The following is a 27550-nucleotide window of genomic DNA, read 5'->3' as shown; positions in this document are numbered from 1 at the left end:
AGCTGGCCGTAGCGACAGCTGCCGTATTGTTCTCCTGTGCATCTGTAGCTCGTCGCGCAGCCGCTCTACTTCACTGCGCTCAGCGTCCATGTTGTTGTTGTCCTTGCTGTTGTTTTCATTGGCCTGGGGCATCATAATCGGATTTGGTAATTCGATTATTATGGAATTTGGTAATACATTATAATAAACATTATAATAAGTAATACATTATATTATACATTAGAATATTAAAAAAAACTTACGTCGGATGCATAAAAACACATTTATATGAAATATTTGAACAATGTTAACAAGGAATACATCCATAAATAAATTTTTATTAGAACGGCACAACGAGAGTTATTTATGAGTAATATTTTCTGCACAAGACAGTAAGATGAATACTTGAATTATACGCGGTATAAGAACTTGTCACAGTATGTATTGTTCAGGGTATTAATTATGAACGCTAATGGCAGGAACGTGCAACAATCAAGTGACATGCTGAAGAACTATGCTGAAGTAGGAGCAGATATGCTGAAGTATGAAATTGATGCATTTACCGGTTAGTTGCACAGCAACACAATGAACACATCATAATCACCAACACAATGAACGCGTCATAATCATTGTCATAATCACCAACACAATGAACGCGTCATAATCATTGTCATAATCACCAACACAATGAACAGCCACTCACCAGGTCGGCAGGATCGCTCTCCTGAGGTTGGCTGCGCTTGCGATTGGACGGCGAAGGATTGCTGCAGGAGCGGTTCTGTAGGGTAGGAATAATATGGCTTTAGTTTACGATATAGCATTTACATTTCATTAAAAATAATACTGGTTTGACTAAGGACATAAGGATATATCATTCATATATGTTGAAAGCAGGTAAATATGCCATATTTTACGGTATATCATTCATATATTTTACAAGTAGGTAAATATGCCGTATTTTACGGTATATCTTTCATATATGTTACATGTAAGTAAATGTGCCATCTTTTACGGTATATCTTTCCCATATATTACAAGTAGGTGTATATTTGACTACCCTCAAGCTTTTACAACACTGTTTACTGTGCAAAAACTTTTGCATTATGGTATGTAGGACACGGCCTACGTGTGCCGGATATGACCTAAGTGTGTCGAGACACTGCCTAAGTGTGTCGAGACACTGCCTAAGTGTGTCGAGACACTGCCTAAGTGTGTCGAGACACGGCCAAGTGTGTCGGGACAATGCCTAAGTGTGTCGAGACACGGCCAAGTGTATGGAGACACGGCCAAGTGTGTCGAGACACTGCCTAAGTGTATCGAGACACGGCCAAGTGTGTCGAGACACTGCCTAAGTGTGTCGAGACACGGCCAAGTGTGTCGAGACACGGCCAAGTATACCGAGACACGGCCAAGTGTGTCGAGACACGGCCAAGTGTGTCGAGACACTGCCTAAGTGTGTCGAGACACGGCCAAGTGTGTCGAGACACTGCCTAAGTGTGTCGAGACACGGCCAAGTGTGTCGAGACAATGCCTAAGTGTGTCGAGACACGGCCAATTGTATCGAGACACGGCCAAGTGTGTCGAGACAATGCCTAAGTGTGTCAAGACACGGCCAAGTGTGTCGAGACAATGCCTAAGTGTGTCGAGACACGGCCAAGTGTGTCTCGACACGGCACAATGTGTCGAGACACACCATCATGCCTACGTTTACATAGCGCTACAGGCCGCAGTTCCAGAGCGCGTTTTGTGCTGAATCATCACAGTTTATGGCCTTCTTTCTTTTATGCTTTCGTAGCGTTCTTTTGGTCGTACTGACTTATTAATGTGTGATATAGTACGGCTATTCATGATAGGCATAAATCTTTTAATTCATATTTTGATACTTGAAAGTTAGTATGGTTTAATAATTCTTAGAATTCAATTCATTGTTGCATTGTCTTGGCATTCACTGATGTTAATTGTTTTTCACTGCATTTATCGCCAACGCTTCACGTTGCTATTGTTCTCATATTTTTTCGCTGAATAGCTTGTTTTGCCTGCTTATTCTTCATCAATCGTTCTGGAGGTCATACATTCAATTGTTACACTATTATCTAGCTCTTAATTACATTTCAGAACTAAACGAATGTCGGGAAATAGTGACTGACTCAGTGGTGTTGGCAACATGACTGATTCAGTCAATATTGGCAAAGTGATCCTTAGAGTAATTATGATAGTTATAATTGTGTGATAGTTACATATTAAAAGAAACCAACAATGCTTTTTACATGTACATGTAAAAAGAAACCAAAAATGCTTTTTACATGTACATGAAAAAAAAGCAATTCAAATTAATATAGTCATATCCGGAGTCACTCACAGCTAGATTGTGACAACATAGTGCATGTAATGATGAAAGGCTGATGCAGAGTAATAACTTGATTAAACCAAAAGGATACTGCAAGGATACTTTGTGGTGTATACTTCAGAAGTTTGCAACGCACGCTTATTTATTTTGTGGAATACTTTTCAGAATACTTAGCTATGTACTTCATTGTAGATAATAATAATATCGTTAATTTTTAGAGCACGTTCCCGGCCGCCACTATAATGGCCATGACAGCGTGCTTGATGTAGGGATATGAAAGTTACTTAGATAGCGTACGAAAATTAAGGGTCGTACGGTATTATATACATGCATGTCACTGAATCGATAATGTTGGCAACATCACTGAATCAATCATGTTGACAACATCACTGAATCAATCATGTTGACAACACTAGTGTGAAATTGGCAAGCACCTGTCGCCAGACACTGCCTTCACACACCATGTGCAACAGTGCACAACAATTGTTGTTGAGTTTGGATATCAACAGTGAAACAGAGCGTGTAGATTAGGTGCCGAGACGTGTTGCCAACACGCCTGACCCACCAGACGTCTGAGGTTTAATGGAGGTTGAGGTAATTTTTTTCGTTAAATTAACGTCAATTAAACGTTGTTTCGACGTCATTTGCTTTGTGGGCAAGTCAGTCGCCAGAGCAGATATGATAAGGTCTGTACACAGCAAGTGAACAACTCTTGACAAGCACTCAATGTATTGAAAACTGTTAAGCAAATAATGATATAGTAAGCTGTCACTAGCAAGCGTGGGGAAACAAATTGTGTTCTTGATAGATATTGATGCTAATTAATATAAATAAGTTGAATCAGTCCATATTTGTTCCTCCCATCTATATTGAACTACAAAAGTTAATGATTAACTAATATGTCAATTGAATAAAGCACCATCAATTAAATTTGTTGGTCCATGAAAAAATGAATGTCATCAGATATGGGCCAATAAATACACTAAGATATACATAGATATATTATCTAGGTTCATAAGATCAGAATCATTCAAACATATAAACTAGAGCACGTGTGTTGATGGCGGCCGCGCATGCGTACTTAAAATAACGGGGAATCTTGACGTCTGCAGCGTGAAATTGCGAAGCGTTATAACTGCTACGTGACGCCATGCAGCTGCATGTATACGGCTGTATGTACGGCCGTACGAGAACTGATACTTGTACATAGTACACATTGTTGCAATTCAAGATACCGTATCATTTAAATTCCAAATTTATCTATAAATAATATGTTCTTGGTGCTATTATGTATATATACGGCCGTACGAGAACTGATACTTGTACATAGAGCACATTGTTGCGTGTCAAGATACCGTAACATTTAAATTCCAAATTTAGCTATAAATAATATGTTCTTGGTGCATATAGTTGGGCAGTTATTGTTCCTTTACACTACGAAGTGTTATTGAAGACAAGGGAATGGATTTCATTAATAATTTTTCTCTAGCTCGTTTTTTTTTAAAGATTTCATCGATGTTCCTTGTCGGCGGTGGCATTTCGGCAAGAAGGTTACCAAAAAATATAACTTAGTACTCACTGCAGCGAGTGACAGAGAGCGCATTTTCTCGTCGACGAAAACTTGAGGTCACGGACGGACAGACGGACAGACAGACAGACCGACAGACGAAAATGACGAGCACAATAGTGCATTTTTTCCATAAATGAGAAAATGCGCTAAAAATGCGCTAAAAACATCGTTCGATTCATTGAAGAAAAAGAACAAGTTGTTATTGAAAAGCATTATCCGGTCTTTGATCAAACTTGTTTGAAAAAGATGTTGATGAATGGATGTATATATAATCAATCACAAGCATACAGACATACAGCTGTATATTAAGAAAGCTGCAAGTGCACACACTATACGAGACACACATACATATACTACATATATATACATATATATACCGGTATATACATCTCTACACATGACACTCCCAGTGCAACCTTCGTTTGACATGACTTCATAACCGCAAATACTTGATAATTGTTGAAGGTGTGAACTATAATAAATTGTCTTTAGAATATTTCTTCCGTACTTGAACTGAATTTCTCAAACTTTCTACACTTGTAATTAACGGCGACTGTTTCCGTACGTTACTTCGCATGAAAAATGAACGGGACGTGTGAATATTTTAGAAGAAATAGCGAAATCTTTTCCGTCGTTCCGAATGAGGGAACCTTGAATTTTACGCGGACTTTTCATTCTATTTTCATGGTCTAATACTGGACAGTATCTTACCACCACATCGTTTTAATTCCGGCTTTTCCTGATAAAAAATACCTCATTGCGATTTCTTGAGTGATACATAGAATGCTACAATCCAGCCTTTCTTGATGAAGAAAAACCTTCAGACAAATTTCCTGACTGTACCAGGCCACGGCAAATTCACAACCACGTTTATCCCGATAAATAAATACCTCAATTCAATTTCTTAACTGTACCAGGCCGCAGAAATGTTTCAATCCCGCCTTTCCTGATGAAAAAAACAACAGAAAATTTTTTTGACTGTACCAGGCCACGGCAAATTCACAATCACGTTCATCCTTATAAAGAAATACCTCAATACAATTTCTTAACTGTACCAGGCCTCAGAAATGTTTCAATCCCGCCTTTCCTGATGAAAAAAAAAACAGCAAAATTTTTTTGACTGTACCAGGCCACGGCAAATTCACTATCACGTTTATCCTTATAAAGAAATACCTCAATACAATTTCTTGGCTGTACCGGACCACAGATCAGTTTTAATCTCCTACACCGCTACAATTGACCATCACCATAACAGATCGCAATCTTACTTACATCGTCCCGCTGAGCTACCGTGACCGGAGCAGCTTTGTTGATAGATCACTGGTGTTTTATAGTCATGGTTTCGACGAAGATGATAGAATGATGGCAGGGTTTTATATTAATTAATATAGATTTGATGAACGAGAAGATATGAATTTTATGTGCGATTTCCTAGCCATGAATAACTTCAAAAATTATTAAAATCAATAGGAAGTACGGTAACCAAATTTTTATAGTCATTTACAACATTAATGGAAAATAGACAATGCTTCTGAACGACAATCAAACGCGCTGATTATTTTGATCGCTGGAAGCACTATCATTAATAATTCTTAATATTAAATGATATTAAGAAAATAAAATTCCGATGATTATTAAATATAATTAAGCAGGCACCTGACATGACCAAGAGCCTGGCACCAAATTAAAGAAAGCCACAGGACCGACCGCTGGGCGCGATTGCGTTTAATGTTACTAATGTGTCGTCTCAGAATTAATGTTGATGTTGGGAGGCGGTATTGATGTTCCTTTACATAAGTGAGCTAATATGCTGTGACTTTGTTAATATTTACGCACAATATAAATTATAACTCGACATTTAAGTGTTAATTTAGTGGTTATGTTGTTAATAGCACGATGTATTTGTGTAGAAGTTGTGTTAAAGTTAGTGTAAAATCTAAGCAGCATTTGTGTATTCTTGTTATCTTGATGTCAATAACAGTTTAAATGACATTTTTCTCTTTGTTAATTTTAATCAAAGATTCTGACGCAATAGAAGTATAGTCTGGCCTTGGCCACCTCTTATGAGGCTCTAATTTTAATAAAGACTCGGAGTACGGTAATACAATAGCTGCCGTGCATATTAGTTACGTATATTTATGCATGCATAAACCTCAGCGATACAACCCCATGAGGCTAACTGACCCCAGCGAGAGGGTAGCGACCGCAAACCTCACCCCACTCTCCTCCCTTCCCCACTTCCACTCTTCTCTGTATCCCACTCCCCCAACTACCCCTTTCAAGCACTCCGCCTTTCTGTGCACTTTCTTTCGACCAGCACTCCCTTTTTCCCTGTACTTCTTCAACCCCTAAGGGCAGCTCCATGCCCATATAACCTCCACCCTTCCCCTTCAAACCCTAGGCCCTTTATTCACTCCGACTCCCCTCCCCTTCTTCCTCTCCCCTTTTTCCCCTCCCCTTCTCCCCTTATAAGCCAACAAAGCGACCCCTCCTCGGAAGTTCAGGCTCGTGCTGCACCGGCTGCCCGAGCGCCCGCCTCGTCTTTATTATTATACGCTAAGCCATTCTTCTATTTTCTTTATACGCATAATTTGCCATTAATTGTACACGTTATTGGCTCTTGATTATACAAGAAATTCGTCCTTATTTGTACATGTAATTCGCTCCTATTTATAGAAGGAATTCGCCGTTACTTTTACACATAATTCGACCATGATTACACACGTAATTCGCTCTTGATTATGAAATGATTCTCTCATAATTGTACAAGAAATTCGCTCGTTTTTGTACACATAATTCGCAATTCGTTAAACACATAATCCACCCGTGACCAGTTCCTGCAGCAGACTGCAGTCAGGATGCAGGAGGCGCAGCAGGGCCTCCTGCAACAGACTGCAGTCAGGATGCAGGAGGCGCAGCAGGGCCTCCTGCAACAGACTGCAGTCAGGATGCAGGAGGCGCAGCAGGGCCTCCTGCAACAGACTGCAGTCAGGATGCAGGAGGCGCAGCAGGGCCTCCTGCAGCAGACTGCAGTCAGGATGCAGGAACTCATGCAGCAGACTGCAGCAGACTGCAGGAGGCGCTGCAGGAACAGGATCTCAGGAAGAGTGCAGAGGTCAGCTCACGGCGGTCAGCCCTTTGTTCTGCAGCGCGCGAGGGACAGCGTCTCTTATATTATAAAAAATTATATACAAATTACATTATATTATATTATACGGGGTCGTTCATGGAAATTTCATGATCTGAAAGCTCAATAAAAAAAGGGGTAGTAAAGATATAATTACAACTTGAATTTTATAGAAAAAGACATTATCTGAATTTTTGTATCACGTGCTTTTTAAGACGAGATCGGCCAAATGACGGCCTCCATGTCAACTGCTGCGCGCGAAATACAAAACAGGAAATTTCCGTGAATCACTTTTTTATTATTATATTATATAATATTATATTATATTACACTATATCATTTTATACTATCATACATTATATAATTATATGATATAAACAATAATCCCCTGATTTCCTTTAAAACTTTCATGTTTCTAATGAATGTCGATTTAAAGCAACTACAGTCATGATTGCTAGTAATTTACGATAGTCGTACGTCCTGATCGTAAAACATAATTTTTCAACACAGCATGGCGATTGGCTACATGATTCACGATGTCGTTCATCAGCCAGCCAATCATCATTCAGAGATGAGGTTGAACTCTTAGCGTATAAGGTGATCAGCGAATTCATTATGAAAACGCATCGCAACATCACTCCAAGATGAATAAATACTATACAAATTGCCTGAGATTATGATAGAAAATTTCATATCTGACAGACCTTGTCGTGATTAAACACAATTGGGTAGGATACTAAAAATAACATGAAAAATCTAAATACATTATCGAGAGGATGAATGTTATTGGGGAAGAAACATTCCCTTTGAATCGGGGAGTCTCAGTAGAGGCGCGAGGAAGAGACATCCCAACTCCCTCTCCTCCGCTCTTGGGGAAGGTACTGGGAATTTTTTATTTTAATGCGCTACAGCAACTCGCCCGGGATAACTACAAGCCACAGTAATAATAACAAACATGGAACAACGCCAATGGTTTTCATGGAACGCAAAATTTAGCGGCAACCTCGCCAGAAATTACATGAATCGCTTTCGTGATAAATTCTTTTGTGTGATCAGCCTTAGATCGCAAGACACTCAACGCTTGTACAATGTTTACCTATCGCATGATAGTTGAATAGTTGAACTCAACGGCACGGCGGTATCGCGGGGCAACATTTGACAGGATGGCGGTTATCGCGCTACCCTCGGCGTGACGGAAATGTCTCGTCTTCTTATCAGCGCTCCAGGTCGCCTTATCTTGCACGCGACTCCGCAGCTTTCCAGCAGCTCTCCTTGATGTATATTTGCGGCTATTATATATATATAGATATCATATATTTAGGGGAGAGTGTTTTGCAATGAAGATTCGTGATACGGGGTTTGGTTAGGATACTGGGGGTTCAATTAGAAGAAATGTTAGAACATATAGGTGCAATTATAGCGTATGTTGGAACATTGGTACAATTGGAACCTACGTTGGAACATTGGTACAATTGTAGCCAATGTTGGAAAATTGGTACAACTGAAACCTACGTTGGAACATGGCTACAATTGTAGTCAATGTTGGAACATAGATACAATTGATGCCAATTTTGGAACATAGGTACAATTGGAACCTTTGTGTAGCAACATAGGTACAATTGAAGCCACTGTTGGAGCATAGGTACAACTGGAACCTATGTTGTAACATGAGTACATTCAAAGCCTATGCCAACAACGTATCGCTACAACAAATTCTTGTTGATTGATTATTCATCAACGTTCACAGGACTGAATTGCACTTGTTAAATTTTTCATCCGTAGCTCGATCGAAAAGGAATACATCGAAACAGATACACACAAATAAAATATAACGCAGGATAAAGCCTCCTGTGGACGTTAAGGCCAAGACTTTCCCGCAGGATAAAGTCTCCCGTGGACGTTAAGGCCAAGACTTCCCCGCAGGATAAAGCCTCCTGCGGACGTTAAAGCCTGTCTCTTATACACATCTAGATGTGTATAAGAGACAGAATTTACGGCTCCCCCAGGTGGTGTGGGGGCAAATTTACGGCTCCCCCCAGGGGGCGTGGGGGGCAAATTTACGGCTCGCCCAGGGGGTGTGGGGCAAATTTAAGGGGGAAAATTTCCTCCCCCAGGGGTTGAGGTGAGCGGTCGTAATTAATGCATACATAAAAAACTAATTTCCGACATTGAAATTAGCCATCACACAAGACACTGAGAGAGGGCACACTTAGCCTGGTAAAAGTGGGTCAGGACGATCCACACCAAGACAAAAATCCAAAAATGTTTAAACAATAACCCTCTCATTTGTTTGAGTGTACGCATGTCCCAATAATATCTGCTTCATTCCTTGCTGAAAAAATTCCTGAATTGAGCGGAGTTTTTCCCTGCCACTCTAAGCCGTCCACTTCAGGCGTGAACATATAACATGATGATATTTATTCCTACGAGGTGATTTAATTAAGCCAACTACAATTGAAATTTAATAATTAAATGACATAAGACAGTTTAACAGAGTAACTAAATTCGGCTTACTCAAACTTAATCCTGCAATAAAAACGTTACATAGTGCGACGCTCAAAGATTGTTGAGATAACCGAAGCACAAAGACGATCGTAGTTCACCACGATTACAGTGTACAGTCACCACGATTTTCTCTGTTCAGAAACTGTCACCACGATTCACGTGAGAGCCGAAATAAGTTCTTATTACGCGAGTTATTATTATTGCAGGCGCTCTAATTAGAGAGCATCTCTCACTAGGCCTCATGACACGAGCGGCGACTAACGGGCTCGCGCCTATAAAAGAGTGCACTTAAAGAGTGCAAACGTCGAACTTAAGAGAGCACTCGGTGATAAAGAGCATCCTTATTGCGCTCATCATTGACGTACATTAAAGCATTAGTATAATAGAGCGCCAGCGGAAATTATAACACGCACTCAAAATATAGAATGGGTAAAATTTTCCTAATAGCAACACACGTGCTTACCAACAGCACGAGCAAAGAGCGGACGTAGCACTGATACGCCTTATGCTGGCCCGTACTGTGTCAGGTTGACCCACATAAGATTAAAAAGTTCATCGCTATTTGAACGTATCACTAATTTCTCCAAGTTCAAAAAATATTGTATCTGTTTATTAATGCTAAATAATAATAATACATGTAATAATAAATAGCAACCCAGCCTGTTCCAGTTACGCGGATTCGACCATCTTAGCTGCTTACGCTCAGTAACTAAAACATTTTATCTTAACACATTACATTAATATTGATCATTTCGTAAATAACAATTCACAGTTTAATGCAGGGCACGCATGTGCAACAAATTAATGAAGCTTTATTTATTTCATGAATTAATTTAGCATAATATTGAATTAGATCTAATGAACAATATATACAGCGAGCTCTGCTTGAAAAAAATTCGATGGTGCGTAAATTAATCAAAAAATAAGTAGAATGTAGTCAAATAATACGTAAAGTAAGACCAAAAACTAGTAAAAACAAGAGTTTATTCGAGAATTATTCTATTTAACAAAGAAAAAAAACATGGGAGAAAAAACGTTTTCAAGGTTCGGCTGATGACGAATAATCAATAAAGGGCGCGACCACACAAGGTTCGGTGGGAAGATCACTTCACCGCCACCCATGCGGTCAGCGGCTCTTCAGAACAATCGAGACCAGCCGTCTTGAAACACGTGGGGTGTTAAATGAAACAAGTGTCTAGGTGGTCCAGAGACGCTTGGGTATAATAACACCTAAAACGTCACAAACACTAGCGTTATAAACACGTGGGGTGTTACATGAAACAAGTGTCCCGGTGGTCCAGAGACGCTTGGGTATAATAACACCTAAAACGTTACAAACACTAGCGTTATAAACAAGAACTTGCTTGCTTTGTTCAGTGAAACTTTTTCAGGAATCCAATGTTCCGGAAATGCTTGGAAATACGCTCAAAACTTAAAAAAACATTTGGCGTTTAAAATCGCGTGGGGTGTTGAATGGAACAAGCATCCCGGTGTTCCACTAACACCAAGAGATAATAACACTCACAACTTCTGAAACTTGTTAAAATGTAAAAACGAGTTTGCTAGCAGTGGTTAATCATGTTCAAGTAGTTTTTTTACAATAATAAAATAGAGAGGCTTGAACATCCTATAAATTCAGGAACGGCAGAACAATTTAAACAAACAAGCGAGTTTGGGTACACGAAATACGATACGTGCAAGAAGAGGACCTGGAACACTAGTGTAGAACGCTGCACTCACTCAAATTAATGGGTAATATTGCAAAAATAAGGACACGTTTTCTGCACGATAGCACAGATCTGCCCCGTTGCCGGGCTAAACAGTGTTAGGAAGAACCACACGAGATGAAAAATTCGGTAAAAATGAGTGAAAGCTTTCCGAGATAATTTGAGCTTGGATCCACTTCAGTCCATCACATTTCATAGTAATATTAAATTCTTTATTATATATCAAGTTCTAGACAGCAAAAATTAAGGTTCTTCACTTTTTGTTACATTTTTTAGATAATACTATGTATACGATTAATGTCTTGGTGACTTCTTAGTGATGAAACGCATTGTCAAGTCGCGGTGTTCAGTACTGGGTTAGAATGTTTCAATCAATCACTCGTACAATATGCCTATAGTAATTCATAGAGCTTAACAAATAACATTGTAAATACTACATATAACCATAATTTTTCATTAAATAGTAAGCCAAAAAGTATCGCAATATCGCTCAAACGATACTGACGATAAAGCTCAGTTTTATTTTTATGTAATGTTCTCATTTATTTTAATTACTTTCTAATAGTAAATATTTAATCAAAAGAAAATTGAGCATATCTCACCTCTTCAATTATAAAACTTGTATCCCACAGACGCTATAGTTTCTAAAACAACAAGCCTTGCACTTCACTGACTCCAATCATATATTCTTCGCTATTTATTTTAACTCATTGAATAACTTAAGCTTCAGTAGCACCGCAGCAACACACCATACACCCTCACTGCACCGGTAGCAACCGCATACTGGAAGTGCGTGAGCTAACAAGCGGTTGGTAACCTCGCATGCCGGGAAACGAGCCAATCACAGCTCGTATCTTAGAAGATCGTTAACGAAGATAATCTTACGTAGGAAATGCTTAAATTCCAAAGTCTCCGTGAGCTGTGATTTCATATTAACTGAAATTATGAATAAAATATATTATTACAACCACAGGTTTTAGGAAATAGTTCGTTCAGATTCATATATTAGGAATCTAGCATCAATGCAGATACCTATAAATAACGGCTTGTTAATTACAGAATCAAGAAATTAGATGATATGAGATAAATACAAGACAAACGGTCATTTTTCGCCGAATATGCATTATTCTACTCAGATGCCCAATCCCATTGACCCCAACAGGCTAAGCCCAACCGCCGGTTTTCCGGTTACCGGATTACCGTCTCAAATTGTTACCGGATTACCGTCTCAAGGCTCCCGTTTTGGCTGACACTTCCTCCACGTGCCCACGTGGATCTCATCTTCACACATGGCTTTATATGTATTTATTGCATTCCATCTATATTTGTTCAGTGTTTCCTTCAGCCATCACAAACGATTTCACGATTACGATGAAAAAAACAGGGAACATTTGAAAAATTGAGCTCATAACTGAACGTTCAATGGGTAATGAATAACTGACCTCATAACTCGTTATCCATTGAACGCATTACTCGTTGAACGCATTGCTCATTAACGCATTACTATTTAAACGCATTTCTCATTGAACGCATTACTCATTAAAGGCATTACTCATTAAAGGCATTACTCATTGAACGCATTACCCATTGGCATTACTCATTGAACGCATCACTCATTGAACGCATTACTCATTGAACGCATTACCCATTGGCATTACTCATTGAACGCATCACTCATTGAACGCANCAAATATCGCCCCGTGACTTATCCATCAAGATCTCCCGTGGCTTATCCATCAAATATCGCCCCGTGACTTATCCATCAAGATCTCCCGTGGCTTATCCATCAAATATCGCCCCGTGACTTATCCATCAAGATCTCCCGTGGCTTATCCATCAAATATCGCCCCGTGACTTATCCATCAAGATCTCCAGTGGCTTATCCATCAAATATCGCCCCGTGACTTATCCATCAAGATCTCCCGTGGCTTATCCATCAAGATCTCCCGTGGCTTATCCATCAAATATCGCCCCGTGACTTATCCATCAAGATCACCCCGTGACTTATTTATCTAAAGCGGTACCATATACCATACTACTCTATACTCTATACTACCATATACCATGCTACTCTATACTCTATACTACCACTTCCACTTCATTATACATCACCAATTATACAACAGACTCCATTGCACAGTGCCACTTCCATAGCCAAATTTCATTGCAAAACACCAATTATATCATAAATTTCATTTCCCAGCCAACTAACCCGTCAAAGCTCCTATATTATTTACAATGATCCTGGACACGTGGGATGGCTCCATGTTTTACAGGCGGCCTAGTCGCTATAGGCCTACCAGCGGTCATTAAAATCAGTCATGGGCCGCGGCGGTACAAAAACAAGCCAGCAACTCAGCTCAACTTTCACTGACGACTCCTCCAGCATCGCGAGATTTTTTAATAAACTAAGAAATTTATGGCATTCAGTGAACAATTTATTGCATTCAGTGAAGAATTTATGGCATTCCGTGAACCATTTATGGCATCCAGTGAAGAATTTATGTTGCACCTGTCACCGTTTTCCATGATGTTTACTTCACAATATACGTAGAAGAAAAAAATATAAATTAATAACTTCGACCTTTTACACGTTCTCTCGGAGAAAATTTACATATGTAGTAAAACTAGCTCTATATTTCCCGATGTTCTAAAATAAATTAAGTAGTTCCGATCGTTTTCACCTTGCAGTGCCAATGGCATGTGGATTAATAAACTAATGAATGCATGCCGATAATTTGAACTTTGCCTTAATTGTTCTAACAGCTTTCTTACATATCTCGTCCCAGTTGTCTAAGCAGTTATCTTTCTTATCTTGTCTCAGTTGTCTAAGTAACTATCTTACATATCTTGTCTCAGTTGTCTAAGCAGTTATCTTACTTATCTTGTCTCAGTTGTCTAAGCAGCTATCTTACATATCTTATCTCCGTTATCTAAGCAGCTATCTTACATATCTTGTCTCAGTTGTCTCAGCAGCTATCTTACATATCTTATCTTAGTTGTCTCAGCAGCTATCTTACATATCTTGTCTTAGTTGTCTAAGCAGCTATCTTACATATCTTATCTCCGTTATCTAAGCAGCTATCTTACATATCTTGTCTCAGTTGTCTAAGCAGCTATCTTACATATCTTGTCTCCGTTATCTAAGCAGCTATCTTACATATCTTGTCTCCGTTGTTTAAGCAGCTATCTTACATATCTTGTCTTATTTGTCTAAGCAGCTATCTTACATATCTTGTCTCAGTTGTCTAAGCAGCTATCTTACATATCTTATCTTATAGGAAATTATCTTTGCAGTACAGAAGAACCGTATACCACAACAGGTCCCTCCCGTTTACTCACCAGCGGTACGCGGGAACCCTCGCTCCTAGGACGGCTCTGTAATTAAGAACCATGTGCTTTAATTAAAATATAGCAAACTGACAACAGAACTTTATTGTTCTTTCCTTTACATTAATCAAATTGATGAGTGAATTAATCATCAAATCTCATTAACAAAGCTTCAATCGTTTTCTATGTTGAATAACTTAAATTCATCAGAATGTATAAACTGTAACAAAAATTTATTAAAATTGCATTCTAAATAATATGAAGAATTTCGGCGCTTCAAAGTAAATCAAAAATAGAAGCATAGCATGACCACACATCACCACCATACCACCACCAGGCCGCCACAACCACACCACATCACACCGCATCACACTACCACTACATCACATACCACCACGCCACACTTTCACACCACCGCCACACCACCACACCACACCCCATAACAGATCCAGCCCCCGCGACACCCCATAACAGATCCAGTCCATGCAGCAATACCACTAATCAACATGGGGGTGTCGCCCCCCAGACCGAGATCCTGCTCTCCCAATATGGACTTCACTTTCAGTTTCAATCGCGACTAGATCAGTGCCTCCTCTTATATCTGTCATTACCTTGACAAAGAGTCATTAAAATTAATAGGATTATATGAACATTAATATTACTATATGACCATTACTATATGATGAAACTCATCACTATATTATGAGATCATTTGTTAAGCGATTTGTGTCGTGATGCAACAACAGCTTTGATTTGAACGCCTTTGAACGGAATGATGACGTTAGTTCTGGATCAGAACGTCGACCTGCAACACCCAAACAAACCTTTGCATGTCTGAAACTTTTTCGGCAACACCCATACGGCTCTACACCTCATAATATCTGATACTCATCATAACACCTGATACTCATCATAACACCTGATACTCATCATAATACCTGATACTCGTCATAATACCTGATACTTATCGTAATACCTGATACTCGTCATAATACCTGATACTCGTCATAATACCTGATACTCGTCATAATACCTGATACTCGTCATAATACCTGATACTCGTCATAATACCTGATACTCGTCATAATACCTGATACTCATCATAATACCTGATACTCATCATAACACCTGATACTCGTCATAAACTATAAACTCAAACTATCTAATACTAAGCTTTTTAAAAGTGATGTTATAAGGTGAGACTGATCCTGCGAAGATGAACTATTACACCCAGTGTTTCCTTTGTTATTAAAATATAACTCGTTGAAACAAATAGTAAAGTGTACAAGAGAGAAATAACTGGCCACCTTGTATGTATCCTCCTACTCGTGCTTCGGATGAGCAGTATTTACGGGAGTATTCCGAAACTATTTCAAATATTGCAAGAAGTTTAAATAAAATCAAGCATCAGAAAATTTACGTTAAGAAACATAGAGCAGGACTATATTTATAAAGGAGCTGTCTCAAGCATCAAGCAGCATTCATAAAACACATCCCTTCGTATTTAGTCAATAAAATATAAATACATCCCTACGTATTTAGCCCCTAAAACATAATACATCCCTACGTATTTGTCACCTAAATATATAAATACGTCCCTACAAATTTTAGCCTGAGCTTCAAACTGAAGTACAAAGTGCAATGAATTAATTGCTGCGTGGCGATGAATCGAGTTTTATAATCCTGCAAATAGAAGTTTAAACCGAAAATCCACAAATCAAAATACAGATGCAGCAAGTTGCAGGTTCAACTCTGTTATGAGGTTACAAAGCGTTGCACCGAAACACAAAATGTGTCGAGACAGACGGGTTTTAACCTCGGTATTGTACAGCAAAGTGATGTATTGAAGGCCTAATGGAAGCCAACAAAGGTTTTAGCTTCATCAGCGCGTGCTACTCAGTAGTACATCATTCATATGTGGCTGCCGAACAAAAAGAGTGCCACAGGATATCCTGTACCATACAATACGTCGCTTTCTTTCAAAGAATTTCCAATATCCTCCTTTGTTTGTTCAATGAAAATTCTAGAAATTTTCGCGCGCGACCCAAGTCGACGTTCCGAACCTAGTGTATGTTTGTGTCGTGCAAACAAGGCGGAAATTAATGCTATCTAAGATTTCAACTAGAAAATTAAGGTTTCTCAAAATTTGAAAGTAAGAAATCAAGGCCGTTATTATGATCGCTAGAAAAATGTCTCGCACGTCAACCATTTCTTAGTTATATATAAATATTTATTATTGTATTATTTATTCTTATTTAGAAATAACAAGTGAGGAAAATTGCTCAGAGAGTGATACTGATCGTTGTTTGCCACGTGACCGAGTACAAAACCTATAAAGCTAAGATTAGTAGTCTAATTACCTCGATGTACAGTTCACATAACCTATATGACCGTTAAAACACTCGCTTTTTGACTCAAGTAGAAATCATAAGCCACGTGGACAAACCTTTCTTGACTAGTCAAGGTCAAGAAAGAAACTTTTATATTTAATTACATATATTAATATAATAAGAGGCGTGTACATTAACCGTTGTCAACGCTATTCACATCTGATGTTCTGGAAAATAGAGTAGACAATGGATTGAACAAATGACTATGAAGAGCCGTCCACGGTAACAAACTCTTCCTAATTCACGTACACATTCATGACAACGTCGCCCCACAAAGCCCCACAAAAGACGACCCTTGTTAGCCCCGCGTCTCCCCCGGGGTCGGGGTTAGGGGAGGGTTTCACCCAGACCGGGGTCGCGTCCTAGTGACTTACGCACCGCGCATCGTGCGCACAATTCGTGAGCTGTCGGCATGCACGAATACCTTATGCACCGTGCACCGTGCGGGCAAATCGTGCGCAGCCTGCGTGCACGAATGAATTATGTACCGTGCACCGTGCGAGCAAATCGTGCGCAGCCTGCGTGCACGAATGAATTACGCACCGTGCATCGTGCGCGCAAATCGTGAGCAGTTTGCGTGCACGAATGAATTACGCACCGCGCATCGTGCGTACAAATCGTGAGCAGCACGAATGAATTACGTACCGTGCATCGCGCGAACAAATCGTGCGCAGTCTGCGTGTACGAATGAGTTACGTACCGCGTACCGTGCGAGCAAATCGAGAGCAGCCTGCGTGCACGAATGAATTACGCATTATGCACCGTGCGATGCACGGTACCTTACGTACCGTGCATCGTGCGCACAATTCGTGAGCTGTCGGCATGCACGAATACCTTATGCACCGCGCATCGTGCGGGCAAATCGTGAGCAGTCTGCGTGCACGAATGAATTACGTAAGTGCATCGTGCGCACAAATCGAGCGCAGTCTGCGTGCACGAATGAATTACGCACCGCGCATCGTGCGCACAATTCGTGAGCAGTCTGCGTGCACGATGGCCTTACGCACCGCTCGTCGTGCGCAGAATTCGTGCACGAATGTCTTATGCTTTGCGCACGAATCCGTACGCACGAATTGTGTTCAGTGTGCAGCGCGACAGGCACAAAGAAAGCTTCCCGAGCCCAGACGGCGGTTAACTTCGTAGACATCGCAGGTTTTCTGGAGATTTAACGAGCTGCGCGGAGCTGCCCTCGAGACATCGAGCTTCCCTGAGCCAAAGAGAACATCTTGAACGTTGTACAGGAAAAGAAGTAGGTCTCTTAAAACTGACTATACCTAAGGATGGGTCACGTAAATGCCAAAAAATTATTTCTTTAATGTACTCGTATTTCACGCATATCCAAGTATTTTTTGTAGCACACTATTTTATTCATAAATAGTGTGATAATAAAATAATCGTGATAATCGCGATAATAGTGTGATAATATTAATAATAATAATAAAATAATAAAATAGATAAAAACCCACTGATAATTTAAAAACCCCTACGGTTGTGAGTAGCTGCGGTGACCATCACTTTGTTTGCCTCAACGAAAGTTAGTGAATGGCGTCAGGAATAAAAGTTCGTGGGTTCAATCAACTCAAGTCCCACAAAATTCGCTTGATTCCAAATTTGTTTTTCCCTCCAATCTTTTCACCAAACAAACACAACTTGCAATCGTCGATGATGGGTAGAAACATCATATATGAAATTGTAGGAGGTTGTTGTCATCTATGAAATTGAGTAACGCTTTTATCATCTACGAAATTTGGGGTACGTTGTTATCATCTATGAGATGAAGCGATGTTTTTGTCTTGACGAGGCATACACGGCGCGTTGAAAGCCAGGCAGTTTCAGGAGAAGCTCTGCGGTTATGAGTCGTAAATCCAGCCGCGGCTGAGGCTCCTCACGGCAATCACTGTGATCCCGTAGGGGCGATTCGACGCGCTGCCGACAACAAGAAAACGCAGAGTTGGGCTCCGCATGACCCCGCGCACGCTGCCTTGCGGTACCGCCGACTGGAAAGCGAATGTGCGGCGGTACCGGCGACCGGTGGACGAATGTGTCGCAGGACCGGCGGCCGGTGGACGAATGCGCGGCGGTACCGGCGACCGGTGGACGAATGCGCCGCGGTACCGGTGACCGATGGACAAATGAGCGGCGGTACCGGCGACCAGTGGACGAATGTGCGGCGGTACCGGCGACCAGTGGACGAATGTGCGGCGGTACCGGCGACCGGTGGACGAATGTGCGGCGGTACCGGCGCTGTCTCTTATACACATCTAGATGTGTATAAGAGACAGACTCCTAACGGCAGACATCGTGCACCGTATCAGGCGCTACTCCTAACGGCAGACGTCGTGCACCGTATCACCACGGGCTCCATAAAACGGCAGGTGTCGTGCAGAGCCATTACGGTGCCGTTACGAGATGTCCAGTTCGCAAAAAACGGTTAACGACAGTAATCCTTGATCGCAAGATTGCATAACTCGCACAAAACCTGGCGTAACCGTCCGCATCGGGTATACCGCGCCTGGAATCGCAAGTTTCTAAACGCAAAAATATTTATTGCCCGCATCTCAGCATTTTGCTATGAAAAATTGTGTTCCACGCAATATACTTCAGAATCAATGGTATTTAGAGTGGCATGAACAGCGATGTTGCGGATAAAATGAGTTGTAAATAACGGTGAACAGGTTCTATTTCCTCTATAATTCTACCAAAGTGAAAATTCTGCAACACTCGGCATTTTTCCGTTCACCACAAACAAACGCACATAAAAGGAATTTTCAGTTTTCGTGAGTTATAATTACGATGTTAATGATGAAAATTTTTTATCATCATACTAATGGCGGTCCTAATAATACGATTGAAAGCGTCAAGAAAACAAGCCTGGTCACCTTTTCATCATCAGTTTGCTGAGAAAACTTTTAAAATAAAAATGTGAATTAACAATTCCTAATAACAAAAATAGAGCCAAAGTAAAATTTTTTGGATCAAAATCAAGAACAAACACAATAGACCACATGAGAATGAAATAACAAATTTGTGATAAATCAATCTATCAACTATTGTTAAGGAAATTATCAGAACGTGGCATTCAATATAGTACGTATATATGCATTTTTATCCAAATTAAAAATGGATTCACCAATCTGAGAACAGAGTTATTTAGTTTTTGCGTCTTCCGCTTCATATCAGATTACAATCATACTTTAATACTCCGTTTTTTTAGCCTGCTAGGTCTCCATTCCATGCTAAGCACACTTACTTGGAATTGTTCAATTAATAATATCACTGAGAAGATTTCCGTCCTACCTACTTTTGAACTATTGGGAAGAGTGGCAGTATAAAAAATGTTTATTGTTTACCTATGCACGAATTAATTTTCTTATTCGAATGAAGTGCAAAATTCGAAAGAAGTTCAAAGTAATAAGTGGAGTTATTTATGATAATAATTCTTTTACGTTGACCTGCGCATGATAGTTAGAAAGAATTTAAAATGTGTTGATACATCAGATTAAAATCAGCACATCCGTTGTGGCTTAGTATATTACTACAGTTATACGGAGCGCGGTGTACGAAAAAAGTTTCGCAACTTCATTACCAGATAGCCGAGCATCGAGGGGAGACATCGAGCTGGAAACCTACTCGCGCACATACCGCATTCACGATAACAGTTTTATCGTGTATATATACTATATAACCATTGGTACTCACATTATTGAGTGCGGTGTAAAAAGCGTTAGTATACATAGTAGAAGCAAAATGAACATGCAATTGTGTACACGATAAAAATGCGTAAATCAATTTAACATAAGTTATAATAAAATAATTTTTTAATGTGTATAGAAAACGCGAAAGTTAAACGCATTAATAAAGGCCGACATAAAATAACACACAAAATGCGACAGTAAATCAAAAAGATAGATATGAGTGTATGCAGCAATATGAGCCATAATGGATGCTGGAATAAATGTTAAGTAAATAGGATAGCTGTACAAAGCAGGGATCTCGCATCGACCTTGCCCTCTGGACGCTGCTAGCCTACAATTAAAATCATCGACGTCGTATGGGCGAAATTACGCCTATAATTGAGCGACCGCCAACTTCAAAACAGAATATAGATTAAAAAAAATTTCAAGTCGATATAAACAGCACACAGAGGGCAAGCGGCAAAAAATATAACTATTAAATTACTTTAATAGTCAATCAATTAAATTATAATTACTACAATTGTATAAATTAAATTATTACAATTAATGGAGAACATAAGTAATAAAATTAAAGTGGATTAAGTTCAATAAAGAATCAGTGGATTAAGAATTGATACCTAACGTACCTTTAATGTATAAGGTCTACTAAAAAATTGAAGTCAGAAATTGTGCAATTTGAAGTGCAATTGTGCAGAAGTATTTTATTTTGTTATCAACAACAAAAAAATACTTTAACTATAAGCTTGGAATTCGAATGAAATATTAATTAATAAACTGGTAATTGACAAGTAAAAACTATTGAATACGCAACTCGAAAAGAAAACATCAATTATTCAATACGACTATCCAGTCCAGCATCTTAGCGCTATGCTTCCACAAAATGATATACCAGCATCAACTCAGACTTTTCATCGGCCACCTATAACCCGGCCAAGGCTGAAGCGTTGCAGTATGCGGAAGGCTCGCCTGACCTCCGACCCCGGCGAGAAGTACCAGCTTTTTATCAGCATTTGTCCCTGAGCTCACGAGAACAAGAACGTTCCTTCATATATGTTGCTCGACACGGATCAAGTTCCAGCGCAATCCAATCAGCCCGCCAATGAAAATGTTGAAAATAAAATCCTACAATCAGGCCGCCAATGAACATACCAGCGTTGAAAACAAACTCACGGTCGAATACCTTAAATGTGCGTCGCATTCCGTTCGAAATCAAGTCAGAGGACGGAGTCATGTGCGTCAGTTAAATCAACACAAGGGAGACTGATAATAATTAGGGAAGGTAAGGAGCCAATATCATGGATGATGGATAGAGACTGAATATTAGGGAAGGTAAGGAGCCAATATCATAGATGATGGGATTGAGATTGAATCTTAATTAAATTCGAGAGAAATGCAAGTTGCTTGGGCGGAGGACACACGAAAAAACTGCACCGTAGAGAAATTTCGCAATATTATTAAGATTATTCAAATAAGATGAACGTCTATTTACACTTATGATCAAAACATTGTATAGTGGACACGGAGATGCAAAGCAGGATCAAATATTCGATAGAATGGAAACCTTCAAATGCTCAGTGTTAAAACAGCGCAAAATATTAGCGGGCACACCAAACTATCGGCGAGGGAAAGTCGTGGGAGAAATCCCACGGAATCTTGAAGGAAAGCGCGTCAGCTTCTTTATGATATGCAAACACTGGAGGAATTTCTCTCGAGCTTCCGGTGATCGAAACGACGAAAACTGTGGGACTCCAAATGACGCTGGAACTACAGGACCTTCCCGTCACAATATAGAAAAAATATAACTCAGTACTCACTGCAGTGAGTGACAGAGAGCGCATTTTCTCGTCGACGAAAATGTGGTCACGGACGGACGGACGGACGAACGGACATGACGAGCACAATAGTGCCCTTTTTCCATGAATGAGAAAATGCGTTAAAAAAAAACACAGAAAGAAATAAACATGAAATTCAATATTGTAATGGTCGCTGAAAAAAATGGTATATCGGAACCAGACATAGATGGCCATAGTGTTTAAAACCAGAAAGAAAAAATAAATAAGAGCATCCTTAATTATATAGCAATTGTAATTGACCAAAGAAATGGATACGTGCTTCCTAGTGAACGAATGCAGTCAAAATGTCATAGGATTTCATAGGGATAAATTCCAAACTTTATCTACAAGCGGCAGCCAATGGAGGTGACGGCAAATATTACAGGGCGCACAAAGACAAGGTAAGTATGCGTTGTGAATGCACCTCTCAAGACCATCTTAAGGGATCGCAGAGCAACCCATGATCTTTGCATGCCAGCGATCAGGGACAGAGCGAGGTCGGCGGGTGCCAGCTGTCATCCCGAGCACCAGTAACGGAAAATCTCCTGAGAATTTTACATGAACTCATAAAATGTCAGACGGTAACTACGCGAGAGATTATCTTATGTTACGCGGTTAACTTCACAGCTCGGGTAGCGTATTTATTGCAACTCGGCTACGAGCTTTCAATTACAACCAAACTAGCAGCCACATCTGAGAGGAGCATAGAAATGGTTAGAAACGATAATGATAATCGGGTTTTTCCAACATTGCTGTAAAATTTACTTCATAATTCAGGTAAGAATAGACCGCATTAGGAGGATGACTAGAATGGCTAGGCTCGCTACAACAAAAATTACGTTTACAGAAAATACTAAAAGGACATTACTGATAATCACACAATATTGCAGAACTCGGGCTGACCGAGAAAGTCGTTTCCTGTGCATCCACTTAGTATCAACTTAAATTAATTTCAAGTTAATACGAACATCATTCATCATTCATCAACATCATTCAAACCCAATATCATCGATGACGTACAATGGTCATCGAATATAGCTATCTCGATGAGTTTTCTATATCAAGTCCATGTAAAAGAATTTAATGGAACAGTCCAAGCAATAGTAGGTATAATGCCCGGCCGCTTGATGCTCGAACGTTTAGCGCATGACATGACGACACTAGGTGGGAAAGTGCATTTCCGATTCCGCAAGTCACTTCTTTGAGTTAAGAATGGAGGTCAAGCCGACACACATGCAGGTACGATTTCTTCACCCTTCATATATTTTATTGCGAATGTGAAGAATAAATTCGTATCAGTAGTTAGTATTGCAGCAATACGAAAACTCACAATTTAGGCCTTGCGCGCGGGAGTTACAGCCACACAAAGAAAAAAAAAGAACAATTTCATTGCATCAGAAACTCTGATTTTCTTTCTGGATTATTATTGTAGGTACGATTCTTTTATGGATAATTTTAAATTTCGTTGAAAATTGGGGATGGTTTTTTTTTTCAGACGCGGAAAAAAGAAATGGGTTATATTGACCATATAAAGACGTTCTTTCTTATCCACAGCACAAGCAAAGAGGGGACGTAGCACAGATACGACCTTTAGCCGCCACAAACCGAGTCAGGATGACCAGAGATTAAAAATACTTAATCTTAATAGGCACATGAAATTGATTAGTAGAGAATCAATGCATAAGCGAGATATTATCATGCAGTACTTAATTTTCAAAATAATGAAGAGAACGCGTTCTCTTCATCTCTTCATTATTCATGGGCCTATTAAGATTAAGTATTTTTAATCTCTATTTTTAATCTCTGGTCAGGATGACCCACATACAAGTGCAAAAAGTGCATCAACATATGGACATAGTCTGACTGATTTATCTGAGTGCATCGTCCACAGTTAAGATAAGGTACATAACAAGGCAACAAGGAAGACTTGTTCTTACGAACGTACTACATCAAAATAAACTGCAGTAACATCAATAGAGATGACGTCACCCCGTTGTTGCTCTCAACGCTGTTGCCGGAACAAAAAAGTTTATCATAATTACCTGTCGAAATAAAACCGCGAGTTCAGTTACGAACAACATCAAAAAATATAACGCAAGCAGACTATAATGATCACCGTCATCACCTGCCATCCACCATAAGCACCTTCACCACACGAATAAAGATAATGAAATTTGCCGTTGTCTCTTCATATAACCTAATATTCGCCCATGATTTTCATACATAACTATACTCGCACTTCTATGATCACCTCTACATAAACGTTTTAACGTGCGAGTAATTAACGATTCGAACGTGCATAAAATACCAAAAAATTAGGACACATCTAATTCATTGCCAAAATGATCAGGTTTAACTCATGGTGATAATCAAATTTAAAAGAAATTTATAATTTCACTTAGTTACGCTTGAGATCTAAAACCTGACCATTCTAGTAGAATCTTACTAGCTTCATTTATTTCATAACAAGCTAACAAGGATAATTCCCACCTGAATTCATACACAACTATCCGGAGAATCATCTATCACAACAATAAAAGATAATTAGTCCTCATCAGTAGGGACTGCTTATTTCCCGTCTGCTAGTGGGCCACAAGTTTTAATGCTAAAGTGGGCTTCGTGTCAGTGCCACACTAAGGTGAGTATATACAGAGTGTGATGCAAGTATATACACATCAAATTCGATGCCATGAACTCCAGCACTCTCGCGGAATATTAGGGCGTCAGGATTTTGCAATCCGCCTTGACTTGAGACAAGGTGGGTGCGGTCTTACTGATGTTACTTGACCTGAGATTACAAGTGTGGCAACAGTGACTTGACCAGATTAAAAGTAAGCGTGGTAACGGTGACTTCATGCCTTATACCAGGACTTGATCTAATTACATGAAAATTACAAAGTCAACTTTTACTACAAGAAATCAGAAAAAATGTAACAGGCATGCTTTCCTAAACGAAAATAAATTGACTTCAACTTAATGAAATTTATTACGCATTTTCCTTAAAATTGTAAATCAAGGAAATCAAAATTAATCGAATTTACCTTGAGAGGAGGCAACGAGAGCTGCCGCACGACAGGCTTCCTCTCGCGTCTGTGCTGACAACCAACGCATCCTTTTTTACGTTCCGCACCCAGACTTTTGTCGCACGAACTTGTCGATGAGTCAGAATTATTTAATGCTTTTCCTCTATGATCATTCTTTGTTTCTGATATCTCGGAGATGTTTTGCATCGACATTGATCTTGTCGTATTTCCGTCAGGACAGACTCCTTTGAAATCCTGCACAGTCACCGTGTGCCGCCGTTTAGGAATTCTTGAAGCATTTTTTCTGTTGAAATTTTGGGTTTCTGTGGCGGTACTTGCCGCTGTTATGTCCATCATACTGACAGATCTGTCTCTGGCTGCAAAGTCATCGAATCCTAACACGTGAGGACTCGTGACAGATTTTTGTACTTCGTTGGGCAAGTCGAAAGCACTGCAATGCTCATTTCTTCCCAAATGTATATAATCCATGCTAAATGGAATGTTTTCCAATGAAAACGACGGATCGCGTAGGTCTTGAATGCTTCTAAAATAGTTTTCTTCGTCGGCATACTGGTTTCCAGAATTGTCCAGGACAGACTGATTGGCACCTCCAGTCTGAGAAACTAAACTCACGGGCTGATGTATATCTTGAACATTCGCTCTGAGATCCTGAAGACTTCTGTACATATCAGCAAACGAAGTTGTTGAGATAGCTGGAGTAGGTATGAAGCCCCGCTGCACAACGTCGAAGTTATTCACAGAGTCACTTTCGAGCAAATTCTTTGCAGGCGAATCGGATCTATCTTCTGGAAGTTCCTTGATAGTAGAAATATCGAAGTTGAATTTACTGAATGTTCCCCTGCTGGGGTGATTATAATCCAGCGAGTATAAGCCAGAGTCGTGATGAGATGGGCTTGAGTTGAAGAGATTTTGCTCGCTGCGAAATTGCGTCCTCATGCCGCTATTGAGCGCCAGGGCGGGCTGGTGATAATGACTCGGCTGTTTCAGCAAATCGTGGCAGCTGTTACGATCATCTCTGAAACCTTGGATACCCGGCAGGCTCATGGGAGCATTAGAATTTTCGGAAAACAAACCGTTATCGTTCGCTTCCCTCCCGTCAAAAATGTTAGAAATTGAAGCCGATTTTTCCCCGATATCACTAAAGAGGTTATGGTTCGCAGTGTCTTTAGTCGGAGGTTTTTTCTGCCACCATGTCATGTTCAAGTCCTGAACGCTACTATGCATGCCAGATCGAGACAATTTGCTTCTTTCACTCGAGTTTGAATCTTCATCGAAGTTCGAAGCGCATTTGGACAGTTCCAAGTTACTGAGGTACTGCCGACCTTCGTTCCAATCTGTAGTCCTTTGATCTGCATCTTTAGGAGACTTCGGGGACACGATATGAGAAGGAACTTTGTGAGTCACATGAAACAGACTCAGGACCGATGAACTTCGCTTCTTAAGCTTGTCATTCGTCAGTTTGCCGACGTGATCAGAATTGTCAACTTTACGTTCCGTCGGACTCGGCGACTTGAGAATTGGAATTTGGGACTTGCCATCCTGCCAACCACCGGAGGAACTCATTGCTCCTCCTTCGTCACGTTCTGAAGAACACTTATCCAAAATAACTCAACTCAGAGTGAACTAAGTAATGTTCAGAGAGGGCATGTAACAAATTACACAGCGCGATGCTATTCGCATTACGACATTCATGTTTGACACTCAAGAAGAGGACGATTGGTATCCTGATCGCGTTGAAGTCTCCTTATATCTACGAATCCCTGAACTTTCTATACAAATTTTATCATAAGTCTTTCAGTTAGTGGATAATAGATCACGAATTAATATTTCTGAACTCACAAATAAATAATTATTTCTTTGAGCGGTAATCTCTTATTTTATTACATGTTCTCTTTAAATCACTTTATCAACTTTTTTATAACGCCTGTGCAGTAAAATAGAAAAAAATGTGCTTATATATGCATTAAAACATATAGCGAAAGAATAAAGAAAGATATCATGCTG

The 27550-nt window shown here is 39.8% G+C and overlaps 1 protein-coding gene across 1 annotated transcript; it reads right to left on the bottom strand.

Moving 5' to 3' along the window:
* LOC108664431 lies at positions 1 to 27468 on the bottom strand (the record flags this gene model as incomplete). The annotated part of the gene is made up of 4 exons (XM_018151009.2): positions 25544 to 27468; positions 14598 to 14633; positions 683 to 757; positions 1 to 123 (listed from the first exon to the last, which is right to left on the bottom strand). Coding segments are annotated over exons 1-4 (1800 nt in total), but the record flags the coding sequence as incomplete, so codon positions are not given.
* Positions 27469 to 27550: the final 82 nt, after the last annotated feature.

This window comes from Hyalella azteca, unplaced genomic scaffold (assembly GCF_000764305.2).
Source record: "Hyalella azteca isolate HAZT.00-mixed unplaced genomic scaffold, Hazt_2.0.2 contig2797, whole genome shotgun sequence".
Classification (NCBI taxonomy): Eukaryota; Metazoa; Arthropoda; class Malacostraca; order Amphipoda; family Hyalellidae; genus Hyalella; species Hyalella azteca.
This window is presented reverse-complemented; position numbering and strand designations above follow the sequence as displayed.